The sequence below is a fragment of the Danio rerio genome, chromosome 5, assembly GCF_052040795.2.
Source record: "Danio rerio strain M-AB ecotype USA chromosome 5, GRCz13ab, whole genome shotgun sequence".
NCBI classification, from domain to species: Eukaryota; Metazoa; Chordata; class Actinopteri; order Cypriniformes; family Danionidae; genus Danio; species Danio rerio.
In genome coordinates, this window is record NC_141025.1 from 43,004,657 (window position 1) to 43,019,143 (window position 14,487).

General features: G+C 38.5%; 2 protein-coding genes across 54 annotated transcripts in view; both read right to left on the reverse strand.

Annotated features, from left to right (window-relative positions):
* The window catches only part of epg5 (ectopic P-granules autophagy protein 5 homolog (C. elegans)), a 1,176,376-nt gene that overhangs the window by 752,492 nt on the left and 409,397 nt on the right, over window positions 1-14,487 (reverse strand). The gene's annotated exons all lie outside the window — the stretch shown is intronic.
* ncor1 (nuclear receptor corepressor 1) overlaps window positions 1-14,487 on the reverse strand; it is a 114,785-nt gene that overhangs the window by 45,127 nt on the left and 55,171 nt on the right. For 36 of the 50 annotated variants that reach the window (NM_200276.3, NM_001442984.1, NM_001442983.1 and 33 more), the window contains 4 exons: window positions 10,270-10,400; window positions 9,438-9,628; window positions 7,834-7,932; window positions 3,114-3,176 (listed from right to left, as the gene is read on the reverse strand). In NM_200276.3, the coding sequence (NP_956570.3) occupies window positions 3,114-3,176; window positions 7,834-7,932; window positions 9,438-9,628; window positions 10,270-10,400 (484 nt within the window). The remainder of the gene's footprint in view (window positions 1-3,113; window positions 3,177-7,833; window positions 7,933-9,437; window positions 9,629-10,269; window positions 10,401-14,487) is intronic. The other 14 variants (NM_001442985.1, XM_087251445.1, XM_087251435.1 and 11 more) reach the window with 1 other exon arrangement.

Sequence of the window (14,487 nt, forward strand, 5' to 3'; positions counted from 1 at the left end):
GGTCTAATTCAAAACAATATTACAATATCACGGTGTGCACAGTTAAGAATAAATAGTAGACTTGTAATCAAAGACAGGTCAAAGGAATTTTCCACAGCTTCTGAAATGAATTGGATTTTCCTTTTAATATATGTCTAATCTTTTCCATAATTATGGTTTCTTTAATTAGGATTATCCAGTCCTTGACAAGAGGAGGTTCTGTACCGACCCATTTATTCATAATTAATTTCCTCCCCAGCACCGTTAGCATATTTTTATATCAGTACCAGACAGTGAAAAGACAACTTTGATGGTCAAATCTTACATTACTTCACAAAACATTGTATTGAACTTATGCACCAGACAACAAGATGGAATTCAAGAGGCCTCCACCTTCTTCATACATACATACACTTTAACCAGCCCATCTAAGGGCCTTGCTATCCCCTAACCACTCAAAGCCGCTAAACACTCACTACTAAGAACGACATGCCTTGAAATGACAGGAATTTTACCTTGGCCATGAAAACTTCTTTGTAATCACTTTGCAGCAAAGGACAGTAGTATCAACTAGAACCAAAACTCCTAACAAAAGTGTGTGTGGTGGTGTATGATTCCACGAGTGCTGAATTAATCACCACAAACATCACAGGTTCAACATCGACCACCTTGAGCCGCAGTGGTTTATAACTCATGCTGACCTTGATTCTCTCTCTCTACACAGACATTCTCTATTATCTCACTCCACTGGCCTTGTGTGGCAGAGTAAACCTGGTTTATGCCTGTTAAAGCAAGCAAAAGAAGTTGCGGGATTTAACAAATCAAACTAAAGAGCTTTATATTTTTTGCTCAACACTACCCTTTGTTTGAGAAAACAGCAGCGTGCCTCTCAGGTCAGCATGACAGCTACAGTGGTTCTCGTCAGAATACAAAACAGTTCCTCCAAACAAATCCTGAAACTCGGTGTGCAGACTGCACTTCTGTTCCTGAGTTCGTCATGTTGGACTGTCCTCCAATTAAACTGAACTTTGCAGCGACATTGATGGCTCACCAGAGGATTGTACAAAAGACACAAACACACACACACACACACACACACCTTCATGTTTGTTCCTCAGAGGACTGAACTTCCATTCTACTAAATAAAGGATTGACAAAAAAAAGAGCACAAAGTAAGAGGAAGCACAAAGAATGCACTTGGATGACCGCAGTCTGACCTGAAAACACTTCTGCAAACTCTGATGCTTTAAAAAGCCCTGAGGGTAGATTGTGCATTAATGATTCTGTGAGTGCTTTTAATTTTTTAGGAATTCAGACACTTATTGCACTTAAATTTGTTAATCAATATACGTGTGCAAACTTGTTTACCACAAAAACAGAAGTGCACCTTTATTATCTCAGGGTATACATTACTAACAATGTGAAAAGTCTATTGTTAAATAAATATAGTGTCAACACTTCCATAATGACATTGTCTCAGAAGAGTTGATCAGTAAGTATACATAAACTGCTTCAGAAATGTCATGAGTTAAGCAAGTTAAAACCAATGTCCACTGTCCTTCTTTCCAGCGTGTTAATGCAACCAGCCAAAAACACCAACTAGTGAATACATTCCACAAGAGGAAGACTCTTTTCCTCTGCCCGCTCCTCCTGCTGTCACACTGTCAGTGACTGTGGAGACAGAGCTGTAGACTGAAGAGTGCAGCTGAACCTAGACCTGTTTCTAGAGAAACTTGTGAAAGCTGTCAAGATCATGTCCAAGTCACATTCACCAAATATAAAGAAAGTAATAAAACTTTATTTTGAAAGAGTGAAGCATGCATTAGGACTGATATGATTTAGCTTCAGGACCATTTAAATGAACCTTTCCTATAATTTGATGGATTAAATTTTTTTTTTATAAAAATACTGTAATATTTTCTGTTTTAGTATAATAATATTAATACTTTAAAAGAGTATTGAAGGCCAATTATGCTATAAGTAATTGGAAACAACAACAACAAAAAAAGTGTACTTCAGTTACATTTCATGATTTGATCATAAATACTCCACATCTCGTGCTGCAAATGCAAGTAAAATATGCAGATGAAGACTGTTGATCAAGGAAGTGCCCAGTATATTGTTTATTTGCAATGCAATGTCTTTAAGTACATAAATATATTTAAATAATCAAAATATAAACAAAAATAATTCATTTAAACAGTTAAATAATTGTTCATTACTTTAAATTAAATTGTATGATTATAATATAGTTGGATAAAATTTAGCATTTGACAATTTGGAGTTTGGTAAAAAGACCAGGGTGGCACTTGATCAAAAATGTTGTTTTTTTCCCATTAACTTACTGTAAATTAAACATTTTTTTTGTTATTTTCAGAAATTATCCTACTTTATTTATTTTGTTTCGGAAAATGAACAAAGGATTTTTTATAATAGATATAAAATATAAATATAAAATATAATCTTTTTGTAATATTATAAAAGTCTTAACTCATTCTTTTGATAGGTTTAATGTGTTCTTGAAAAGTAAAGGTATTCATTCACATAAAAGATGAATCAATACGTTTTTGTATAAATCAAATTTTTTGTAATCATAATAATTTTGTATAAATGTAAGGTAGAATAATGTCACAAAAGTTGCCATACTACATTAATAGGTACGTGTTCCTGTTAGTAAAATAACAACAACAACAACTTTTTTTTAGTGAGAATATTTTGGGGTGACATGCAACCAAGACGATTTGCTCAAAACCTTTTCATTAAAAGCCCATTTAACTTTTAACCCAAAGCAGAACCTTTGCACTCTCCGCTATTCCAGTCATTCTCTCAGTGTGTCTAGAGGTGAATGGTCATCTTGTAGAGTTTCTAGTGTGTCAAACGGTCACAACACTTGCAGCAGCTTCTGCAGTACAGTCCTGATCTGAGCAATCACTACAGAGAAGATGCTCAACGATGAAACCCGAACAAACTTCAACAAAACTGAAAACACGCAAAACCACAGCCATCAAAGAAGTAGAGCAAAAGTGAGTTTAAGTGCCTGTGAAGATGAGATCGGGCAGAGCCAATCGAGAGGCAGAGAAGGAGCGGGAGGGGGGATGGGGAGTTCGGGAAATGAAGTAAAAGTCAAGCAGTACCTTTTTTGGCGATCTCCATCTCCTCCTCCGTCCAGCGAGACGTCTCTCCAGCTTCAACCGCGCCTGCAGCGACACACACAGTCAGCAGCGTCAGTGAGCAGAGCTACAACACACAGCACTCATCTCGCACCCTCCCTCAGCCCAGACCTCCACCCTTCCTCAAGACCTTCCCTCCCTCCCTCTGTCTCTCTTCCTGTCCTCAACTGCTTTCTGTCCTTTGCCCTGTTTCTTGCTTTCCCTCCCTGCTGCTCGCTGGACTCCACTAAGCAGACTCAACTCGCGCTTTCTCCCATGTCTCCCTCTTTTTTCTCAGAGTCCAGTCAGCTGATCTCCAGCAGACAGTGGAGGAGTGCAGAAGCACCACCCTTCTGGGTCTAAGACCAACACACACACTCACTCACTCACCCATATCATTAGGCAGACTCTCTCATAACAGTAGCCGAGCTGAAGCGAGCAGTGCAACAACCCCTCCCTACGCAATTTCCACTCAAACTACAGCAAGAGCAAGAGAGAGAGAGCGAGAGAGAGAGAGAGAGAGAGAGAGAGAGAGAGAGAGAGAGACGGAGACAGAGAGAAAGACAGCCTGTACACTCCTCTCCCGCCCGCTCCGAGGGTCTCCTTGAAATCGACTAAACACTAAGACAGATTTAGCACAGTGTGAACCTCTGACATTTATGCGAGAGCGCGAGTGTGTGTCCCCGCAGTGTTTGGATGACTTGTGTGGCGAACCTCCGCTAAAACTCTTCAAATAAACGTCTCTTTGGTGACCCACTAGACGCTGTTTACATTACTCCGTGACCCCTGAGAGCGAGCGTGTTGCGTTTATATGCTCGTGTTCCACTGCTTTGTCATGTTGATGGCGGTTTAGACGTAAAATTGGTGCATTATGGATGTGCAGCATCTGTTTAAAACTTTAAACCCACTTTAAAGATGGAGAAAGATGAGAGGAAATCAAACACAGACACAAAGTTCATCAGGCGCGACGTGCCGAGTCTGTGGGCTTGTGGTTTAATAGTGCTGCATCAGATCACAACACACAGCACTGAGGCCAGACAAGAGACTCTATGGTGAAAACAAATACAAAAGCTGAGCGATCTTTAAGGTACTACGCTGTGCTAATCAGCCAAGCATCCTGACGTGTCTAATCTCCTCGGTGGCAAACCATGATGAATACTATAGACTATTTCAATGTGGCCCATCAACATTCCCTGCTTGTTCAAACTACTTCATAACTGTAACAAGAGGCATGTCTATCATATCTTAATGTTATCTTAATGCATAACAATATCAATATGTGGCTCTTTTTGGATTCTTGAAAGCTATAGCAATTCAAAATATAAAACAGGAAATACGTTGAGAGCATTGTTTTTGTTTACATCCCTCAAAATGTTCTATTTAGCAAGTGCTGAGGTCTGTTTTGTTTCTGGTTTTAAACTAGCTGAACGCCATATGAAACAATCAGGTCGGTCTTTCATTCCCAATTTCGCTCTAATAAAACTCCTCCTGACGCTCGCTGCGTTTACCTGCCTCTCATTATCGTCTCCATGGCGATCCCTCCACCCGCTGTCACCACGGCAACACAAACTCAGAGACCTTGAGTCTGGCGTTGGGTGGCAGGAGGAAGAGAGGGATTTGGAGATAGAAGAGGATGGACAAACACTCATGGAGAGCGAAACGGAGCAAAACAGCAACAGAAAGACAAACTAACAGAAGAGCGCAAAAGGAATAAACAGTAAACACACAAGACGTCATAACAGTGAAAGAAAAGTGAAATAACACTGAAAGATTGATGTTGAGTGAGCACCGGGTAACGCAGACTAGCCATGTTTCGTACACAACGATGTTCTGTACAGATTACCTTTTAACGCCTATCTCTGAATAAATACTTATGGGTCGTAGACAAGCTATATATCTGTGTAATCTTTATTTCTTTTATTGAGTTCAGCTTTTTTTTTTTACCACCGAGCACAACTGATACCCTCCTACCATGTGTTTCTAAGAAAATTCAGTAAGTTTGCTACGTCTACCTAATGCGCTTGAAAACAGACAGATTAAACTAAAGGGGCGAGTGTCGCTTTGGAAGCAGACATTTAGAGCAATGACAATATGCATTTAAATTAATGCATCAAAGAGTATTACCGCCTTTATGAAATGAATATTATGTTATCACAAATTGTCAAGAGAGCCTGAAAGACAGGCTGCAAACGCTGTTTGGAAAATCTTTGTACAATGATGATGTTTATATTCATAAAAGGTCAGCCAAGTTAGCGTTAATTTGCATGAATTTAATGTTTTAATATTTTTAATTGTCATGCTGTAATAAAATAAACATAAAATAAACATTAAATGATTGTAAAGTTATAGAATTTTAAATGTTCATAACACACAATAATAGTATATTCTGATGTTAGTTTTTAATAAGACAATGTCCATTTTTGCAGGTGAAATGAAGTTATTCGCTCTTTACGGAACACTGTTTTAATAGTGTATGGAGCACCGTTAATACCCATCATCTTCCGTACACGTGTGTAGGTGGTACTTTTGCCATCTTTTTTCATAAACTACTAGTCCAAAAGACATCAATCAAAATTCGGGTTGTGCAGTGGGTATTCACCCAGAGAATGATCACACAAACATGCTTATTTGGCTTTTAATGACGGAGGAGTGGTCACTTGAGTGCGCTAAACAGTGAAGTGTACGAAACACGGTTAGTAGAGATGCTCATTTCGGTTAATTTTGTTAACCGACAACCGCCGCTTGTTAATCGGATATTAACGGTTAACTGGTCAGATTAATATTAAATTAAATAAATAAAAAATAATTTACGTGTCTATTTTGTGCCCGCCACATTTAATATAACACTTAAAAATGCTGATTTATATTAACATGCTAGCATATTAATAAAAGAACATAACAAGCATCTTCATGCACCTGCAGTGTTTCCAACAGCATAGAAGAACAGTATAAACTAAATAAAATAAATAGGTCTGCCCTAAATTATTTTTTCCCTCAATGATTAATTTAGATTACAAAATGAAAACACTGACTGAATCCTTTTTTAAAACGGGCACAGGCTGTTTTTTTTTCAATCATGTTTTTTTCTATTGTCAAAAAAAAAAAAAAAAAAGCAGGCTTCCTCAAATCGCTCGCTCCACGGAAAATATGCATTTATTTAATGCCCCGCTGTTACTATATCACAAAATCTTTTTACATTTTCAATAGAAATCATTATTTTAAAGATTAGGCTATGTCTTGATATAAGGTTTTCTCTCTCACTCGCGGTTCAAGTGTGCGCGCTGCGGTAATAAAAAGATAATGACAACACGCGTATATGTTGACTTTTTGTAGACAGTTTTGTTGTTTAAACATGATATTGCATTAATTTGCATACATGCTTTATGCACTGTAAAATGAAAGCTAAAGCCTATTTGTTGTGTTTATGACGCAGATCCAGGAGGCAATCAGCATCAGCGCTGATTTGGCATCAACTCGTCTGTATCACACAGCAATATTCTTCTTCCATTTTGCTTCTTTGGCAAATATGTCTGTAGGCACATGTGGTGATACGTTATCGTCCAAGGGCCCAATCACTGCAAACGATCTTTTCTCTTCCAAAAACATGAGGCGCATCTCACTGCCTTTATTGTTGACAAGAAGTGCGGCGCTCTTTTTTTATGTTACTATAAAATGACTGAATCAGCTGGGCACTGATTGTGCAAGAGTGTTGCTGTTTATGTTGTTACAATTGTAATATTTAATAATACTGTGATATTCAAGATTTCTGAAAGTGGCCAACAGACCTGCAGAGCGGCATTAATGGGTCCTGAAGTAAAGTGAAAGTAAAGTCATTATATGCAGAGCAATAGACCTTTATCTATAAATAAAGTATATTTATGGAAACTGTGTTCATCACAACTGAAAGCTACGCCGTGTTTGCTGACCTCACGCATCTGTCAGTCAGTCAGCACGTAACCTCAAATGGTTTAACTAATAGCGCACAGCACTATACGGTTACACAAAAGTTTGCACTGTTATAATTAACTTACCTTCTAATACGTTTCAGTGCGATTATAATCCGCTATTAAAAACAACAACAACAAAGAATGACTAAATGTTTTGAATGGGAAGCTGTAATGTAGCCGTGGAGGGATGAATTTTGGTTTGGCGCCTTGCTATGGAAGAATGAATGTAGCAGAAACCATGCTCTTGAAAAGTTCTCTGCAGTTATCTGACAACACAAACACTGCAGCTCTGTGATGAGATGCGTGCAAAAAACTTGCGACCGTTAGTAAACCATTCAAAAGATGCCCCTCTTAACGCAAAAAGCGCATTCGATCGGTCCCTTATGCAGCCAAACTAAAATATATAAAATAATATTTTTAATCGTTTAACTGATACCATTAAATCGGTTACAAACGCACCCATTCGGTAATGTTTAGTCTACGTTATCAAAGCCTCTGTGATTCTGTGCAAACTCTCTTCTATAGCAAACACACACATTTACACCTAGATGGTCAGAAAAACAGCAAACTAGGTGACTTTGAGGTTGTGTAATGAGGTCACTGAGGAACAGATCGCACTTCCCCCAGACTGACCGCTCGATCAGCAGACAGACATCACAGCACTTTTCTGAGAGGTGAGAGAGTGTGTGGATGTGAGAAACCATTTCAACAGGGAAAGAGAGAGAGGTTAAAGTAAGTGAGAAACAGATAGTGCTCACCTCGTGTGTCTGCGCTGGCTGCAATAGAGGGTTTTGCTGGCTCTCGAGCTGGTTTCTGTGTCGGCTCAGGTTTGGAAGGGGGTGCTGGCTCTGGCAAAACTACGCAAACACAGAATAAACCTTCAGGACTTTTTGTGCTTCTGTGTGTACTTTGTGAACAAGCTTGGATACATGTAAAGCAAACTGGTTTGTTTGAACAGATGAATATTTTATTACTTAATATTATTAATATTAAGTCTTTTCTTATTTTTTAACATTTCAACAATATGTAAATATAACAATATTTTCAACCTAGTTACATGGCAGCTACTTTCAAACAGTATGACAAATCAAAGACAGTTAAATCTGCTGGTTCAAGGTCGGATATTTTTTTCTTTTTTGATTTTTACTTTAATATATATATATATATATATATATATATATATATATATATATATATATATATATATATATATATATATATATATATATATATACACACACACTGATCGGCCACATTATTAGGTACACTTGTCCAACTGCTTGTTAACGCACATCACTAATCAGCCAATCACATGGCAGCAACTCAATGCATTTAGGTATGCAGATATGGCCAAGATGATCTGCTGCAGTTCAAACCAAGCATCAGAATAAGGAAGAAAGAATATTTAAGTGCCATGGCTGTTGGTGACAGACGGGCTGGTCAAAGTATTTCAGAAACTGCTGATCTCGTGGGATTTTCATGAACAAACCATCTCTAGAGCTTGTAGAGAATGGTCTGAAAAAGTAAAAATATCCAGTGAGCGGCAGTTCTGTGGGCGCAAATGCCTTGTTGATGCCGATGGAGGATGGCCAGACTCGTTTGAGCGGATAGAAAGGCAAAAGTAACTCAAATAACCACTTGTTACAACAGAAGATGAGTCTCGATTTCTGCTGCGACATTTGGATGGTAGGGTCAGAATTTGGTGTCAACAACATGAAAGCATAAATCTATCCTGTCTTGAATCAACAGTTCAGGCTAGTGATTGTGATGATGTACTTTCTTGGCACACTTTTGGTCCATTAGTACCAATTGAGCATTGTGTCAATGCCAGAGCCTACTAGAGTAACATTGCTGACCATGTTCATCCCTTCATGACCAGTCTACCCATCATCTGATGGCTAATTCCAGCAGGATAACACGCCATGTCATGAAGCATGAATCATCTCAGACTGGTTTCTTGAACATGACAATAATTTCACTGAACTTAAATGGCCACCACAGTTACCAGATCTCAATCCATTAGAGCACCTTTGGGATGTAGTTGAACGGGAGATTTGCATCATGGATGTGCAGCCGACAAATCTGCAGGAACTTTGTGATGCTATCATGTTATTATGGAGCAAAAACTTAGAGGAATATTTCCAGTACCATGTTGAATCTATGCCACAAAGGATTAAGGCAGTTTAAAGGAAAAATGGGGTCCAACTTTGTATTAGTAAGGTGTACCTAATAAAGTGGCCGGTAAGTGTCTGTGTGTGTATATATATATAAAACTCTTTTTCATGTTCTGTAATTATTTTTATTTATTATATGAAAACTCAAAAAAGGGAAGAGAATGTAAATAAACAACTGTGGATGTTACCTGGTTCAGGTGGTGGTGGAGGTGGGTCTTCAGACACCACAGATGCAGCCTCATTATTGGCCATGGAGCGAGTGGTGATGCGGCCTTTGCGGCGGCCCTGGCTGTTTGCGGTCTTTCGGCCACGTGGTGTGCTCTGCTCCTTACCCTCTTCCTCCTCTCCCTCACACTTCTCTTTATCTTTACTGATGTCCCTAAGAAGGAAACGACAATGTAATAACATTCTCTGCTGCTTTAAATTGAATTGCCTCTACACAGACGGTCAGATCAAGCAAGCTGTAAACACCAAGCAAGTTTCTCACCTAATAATGGAATTTTAGACTTCTAGGATTTCCATAGCATGAGCACATAAGCCAGATCACCACACATTTCACACAAAAGTAAAAAATCCCAGTTTTTCCAAGATGAATTCTACTTTTTGTGCAATTCCTGGTAGTGACATAACAGGTCCCGAGTAAAGCACACTGTCTCCTCCAGAGCAAATGAGTTAATGAGGTTAATCTTAAGCCTCTGTTACAATAAGGCTCACCTCACAGAAACCAGATCATCTCACCTACTTTAACCTACTGCATTCTCATTGAGAGAGCAATCCAATATATCTGTTTGCTCTTCATCGTCTGGGCTCTTTCTGAATTAAGAGAAACATTTTTTGCAAACACTGCAACTTAAGAGTGAATCCCACATCGTTTCAACAGACCAATAACTGTTCTGATATCGCTCTCAACAGATTATTGTGTGTGTGTGTGTGTGTGGCTCAGGGATTTCACAGTGGAGTTGGGGCAATAGGGTGAAGTGAGGCCAGTTCAAAGCAAGAGGGGAAAATCATGAGACTTACTTAGAGTCCTCTTTTTCATCTTTCTCCTCCTCTTCCTTTTTCTCCTCGTCCTCTTTCTTCTCGGTTTTCTCGGATTTGTCCTCTTCGTTCTTGTCTTCTGTCTTCTCTTCCTGTGAAGGTCGTGTTATCTGCTTTTAAAGAAAAGAAGCACAATACCAGAAGCATTTAGACAGCTGACCTTTTCAAGAGCACAGATCTGTGACCAGGTTCCCATCACAAAAAATATTTCACCTTTATTTGTGTCAGACCAGCTAAGAAGGATTGATTACACACACCATCAAGCATCAAATGGGCAATATCGCTAGTTCCTTTAAATCAAGGAAAACAAATATTTAACAAAAATAAATATCTAAGTTACATTTATTAAGCTCACTTTTAAATGTACCTTGTTCACTGAATTTTCTTAAAATGAATGATGATTAGAATCTAAATAAACTGGAAATCCGGCAAGAATTACAGACGGTCATTTATAGATTTACAGAGCATTAAATATCAGGTTAGAAGCTATGAAGGTAAACCATTTTGGACACACACGCATACATATACACATTTACATATATACGCACATTTAAATACAGCACGAGTAGCAGTGCGATATACTGGCACTAGTGGGAGGTGTGCGTTGGCTCCAGGCCGCAGGCTAAATGCCTAAGGGTACTTTCATACCTGTGAATCGATTCAGTTGTTCCGAAATAGGGATGAAAATTGTTACATTGTTGCTCTTTGCTCTTGGTGTGGTTCGCTTTCACACGACAAAGTTTCTAAATGGACCAAAAGAACTAAAACAAGTCACGTGCGAGTAAACTCTCCTCACATTGGTCAGTTTCACGGTTTATTTTGCAGAGTTCCGCTCAGCTGTCAGGGGGGTGGTAGTGGTTTGGTGGTGTTTGACAGGGTAAGCACGACGTCTCTGAAAAGCAAGGACGGATTCGGTGGGGAGGGGTGAGAGGAGTGCGCTACGTATTTATGGACCGGGAGGGAGACGCATGATTTCCGGGATTATCACTCGTTTGCGGGCACCCAGGAGTCTCTGTGCATTTGTGTGGAGACTCCTGAAACTTCCTGGAGGCTTGGGATGTCTGGAACGACCCCCCGCCCTGCTCTTTATAAAGCTGTATGCCTATTACATATCCATAATACACTGTGATATAACCAGGCTCGGATTGTATCGCTTTCTCACTACAATCGATCCGCTCCAGAGTTTGTTTTAATTGAGCCGAGACCACCTCATTCAAGCGATCACGGAGCGATTAATTTGTTGCGGATCAGAGCGCGATTGGTAGTTTCACATATGCCAAACGCACCGTGCTAACTGGGCAAACGAGACAGGTTCAGAAACAAAAGTCTAGGTGTGAAAGCACCTTTAGTGTCCCACTAGTGATGATATACTGCTACTCGTGTGCTTTTTAAATTCACCTGTAAAGCTGTTGCCGTAATTTTCCAGATATTTATTGGTATCACTGTGTGATAGGGGCTTTAGAATGTCACCTACCTGTTATAATGATTTGTTTAGCTGTAGTTTCGAAATGCACACTGAAAAATTGCTGTTTTTCTCCTCTAAGGACTTATTATGTGGTCTCTATTGCCATCTTGTAGCGGAACGTCAACTGTCTTTGCTTTGCTCAGTACAGGGTTTATACACTAACTCAGGGGTGGCCAATCCTGTTTTTGGAGAGCTACCTTCCTGCAGATTTCAGTTGCTACCCATATCAAACACACCTGAACCAATTAATTAGGACCTGAACACCATGTGATAATTACAGGCAGGTGTGTTTGATATGGGTTGCAACTAAAATCTGCAGGAAGGTAGCTCTCCAGAAACAGGATTGGCCACCCCTGCTTTAACTACTAAATTTCTATGACTTTTCCATTATTTTTCCAAGACGTTAAAGTAAATTTTCATGACCTAATTTTTCATGCAAAAGAAAAACAATTTTTCATGGTAAAAGAAAAACAATGCATGTTCAAATGTATTACAGCATATCGTAAAACACGCAATAATCAATTTAGTTTCAATTTATGTCTATGTAAAATTTATTTAAACAATGCTTACACCACACAAATAATGTGAGAGTATGTGATTGGCCAAGGATAGAAAAGACGACAACTAACCTATATTCAAGTGTACAGATATCTGTTTTTCCAAAACTTTTCCAGTACTGGAAAATGCAATGTCAAAATTTCATGACTTTTCCAGGTTTTCCATGACCGTGCAATATTTGTCAAACTGTAACCCTCTGTTTGCTGCCGGTTATGTGGGCAGAGTAATACACAAGAGTGAAGAGGCTGTATGAGTGCTGATATTACTTTAATATCTCACGGCTATCACCCAATCAGTTTCAAGAACCAGACAGAACTGTTGTATAAATACATAAATATAACAGGTCTTATATATAAGCCAGACAGCACACAAAAACTCGTGCTCCAAAATCATTTCTACTCTGGACTGAATCAAACATAATTCCTGTCTGGTTACTGCTGATACATCCATGTCTCTCCCTTACTTTTTTCCATGAAAAAAACAACATTCACACAGTTTCACTCATCACATCCCTTCAGGTCTTCTTTCCCAACAAGGAAAGCAAAAAGCTTCACAAATTCTCCCTTTCTCTTCTGACCTGACAAAAAAACAATTTGAACAATGCGAAGCTAACTTCCCCTCACACAGTAGATGGGACGAAATTACAAAAACTTAAGTGGCTGGATAAGCTCAAAAAGAAAAATAACACCCTAAAAGCAATACTTTCCATGCTCAATGAGGCTTATATTTATCAAAGCTTTTCTGATCTGCAGTGTGACAAAATGCCCAGAACCCTTATTATCGAATGCATATGACATGAGCACACAATGCGAGTAAATATGCATGATTAACATGACTGGAATGCTCAAATAGCATTTCAAAGGAGGCCAAACATCTAAACGTGTAAAGCATATCCAATAATGTGAGCATATGTGATGAATAATAGGACACATATGCCATGAGAAAAGAGGAAGGAGCAGAAAGAAGGTGAAAACTATGAACAGAAGCAGTTAATGCTGGAGAGCAAGAGTTGGCCAATCAGAATTAAGACTTGTAGGTGTTTCTCACACAAACAGAGACTGAGGAAACCCCATTCACTCACGAAAAAAACATAATTCACCCAAAGTGTAGCAAGTGTAAACAGTGTTAGAAGAATGTAGTTCTCATAATAGCAGAATGCAGAAGTACAAAAATCATTCCTACAGCTGTTTTCATGAAAGTACAGGGGCTAATGTTCACAAACATGTAGAAAAACATGAAATGGATTGGGTCCTTTGCATACTTTGTCATGGATCTGATTTAATTACGAGTCACTGACATACCAAAATTTTGTTTTTTAGTAATTTAGTTTAATCATCTCAGCAAGAATTATTTTATTCCAGTGAAATTAAATATCTTTTAATTCCTTGTTAAGACACTGGCGAGATTTTAACTTACAGTATCTTTACTAAATATTAATTTAAGAAACTAATCCAAAACTAAAACATTATTCATATACTGAATAAAAATCTATTAAATCTATCCAATTTAGCAGGTTGGCACCTAAAGAGCTGCAAAAATAATGGTGTTGCCTTGGTTACTGCAATAAACAAAGCAGCATGATGTGAAATCCAGCAGGATTTTACTGATTTTATAAAATACACAGCATCTTGATATTAGAAGACTTAATTGAGGCAAACTTTAGCATAGAACCATACATTTATCAAAAATTATATAAAATTTAATACCTTGCAAAATAAAACAATCTTAAAACTGTATAAAAAATAAAGATATAAATCATTTTTAATATTACTAAATAATAAATTATTTCATTCATTCATCCAATCATTTTCTTTTCAAACTGGTCCCTTTATTATAATCAGGGGTCGCTATAGCGGAATAAACCGCCAACATATCCAGCATCTGTTTTACGCAGCGGATGCCCTTCCAGCCACAACCCAACACTGAAAACACCCATACACTCCTGAATTCACACATACACTATAACCCATTTAGTTTACTCAATTCACTTATAGTACATGTCTTTGAAATGTGCGGAAAACTGGATCACCCGGAGGAAGTCCACACCAACAAAGCGAGAACATGCAAACTCCAAACAGAAATGCAAACTGGCCCAGCCGGGACTTAAATCAGTGGCGCCTAAATTCATTAATTTTCTTTACGGCTTACTCCCTTTATTTTTTAGGGGCCGCCACAGC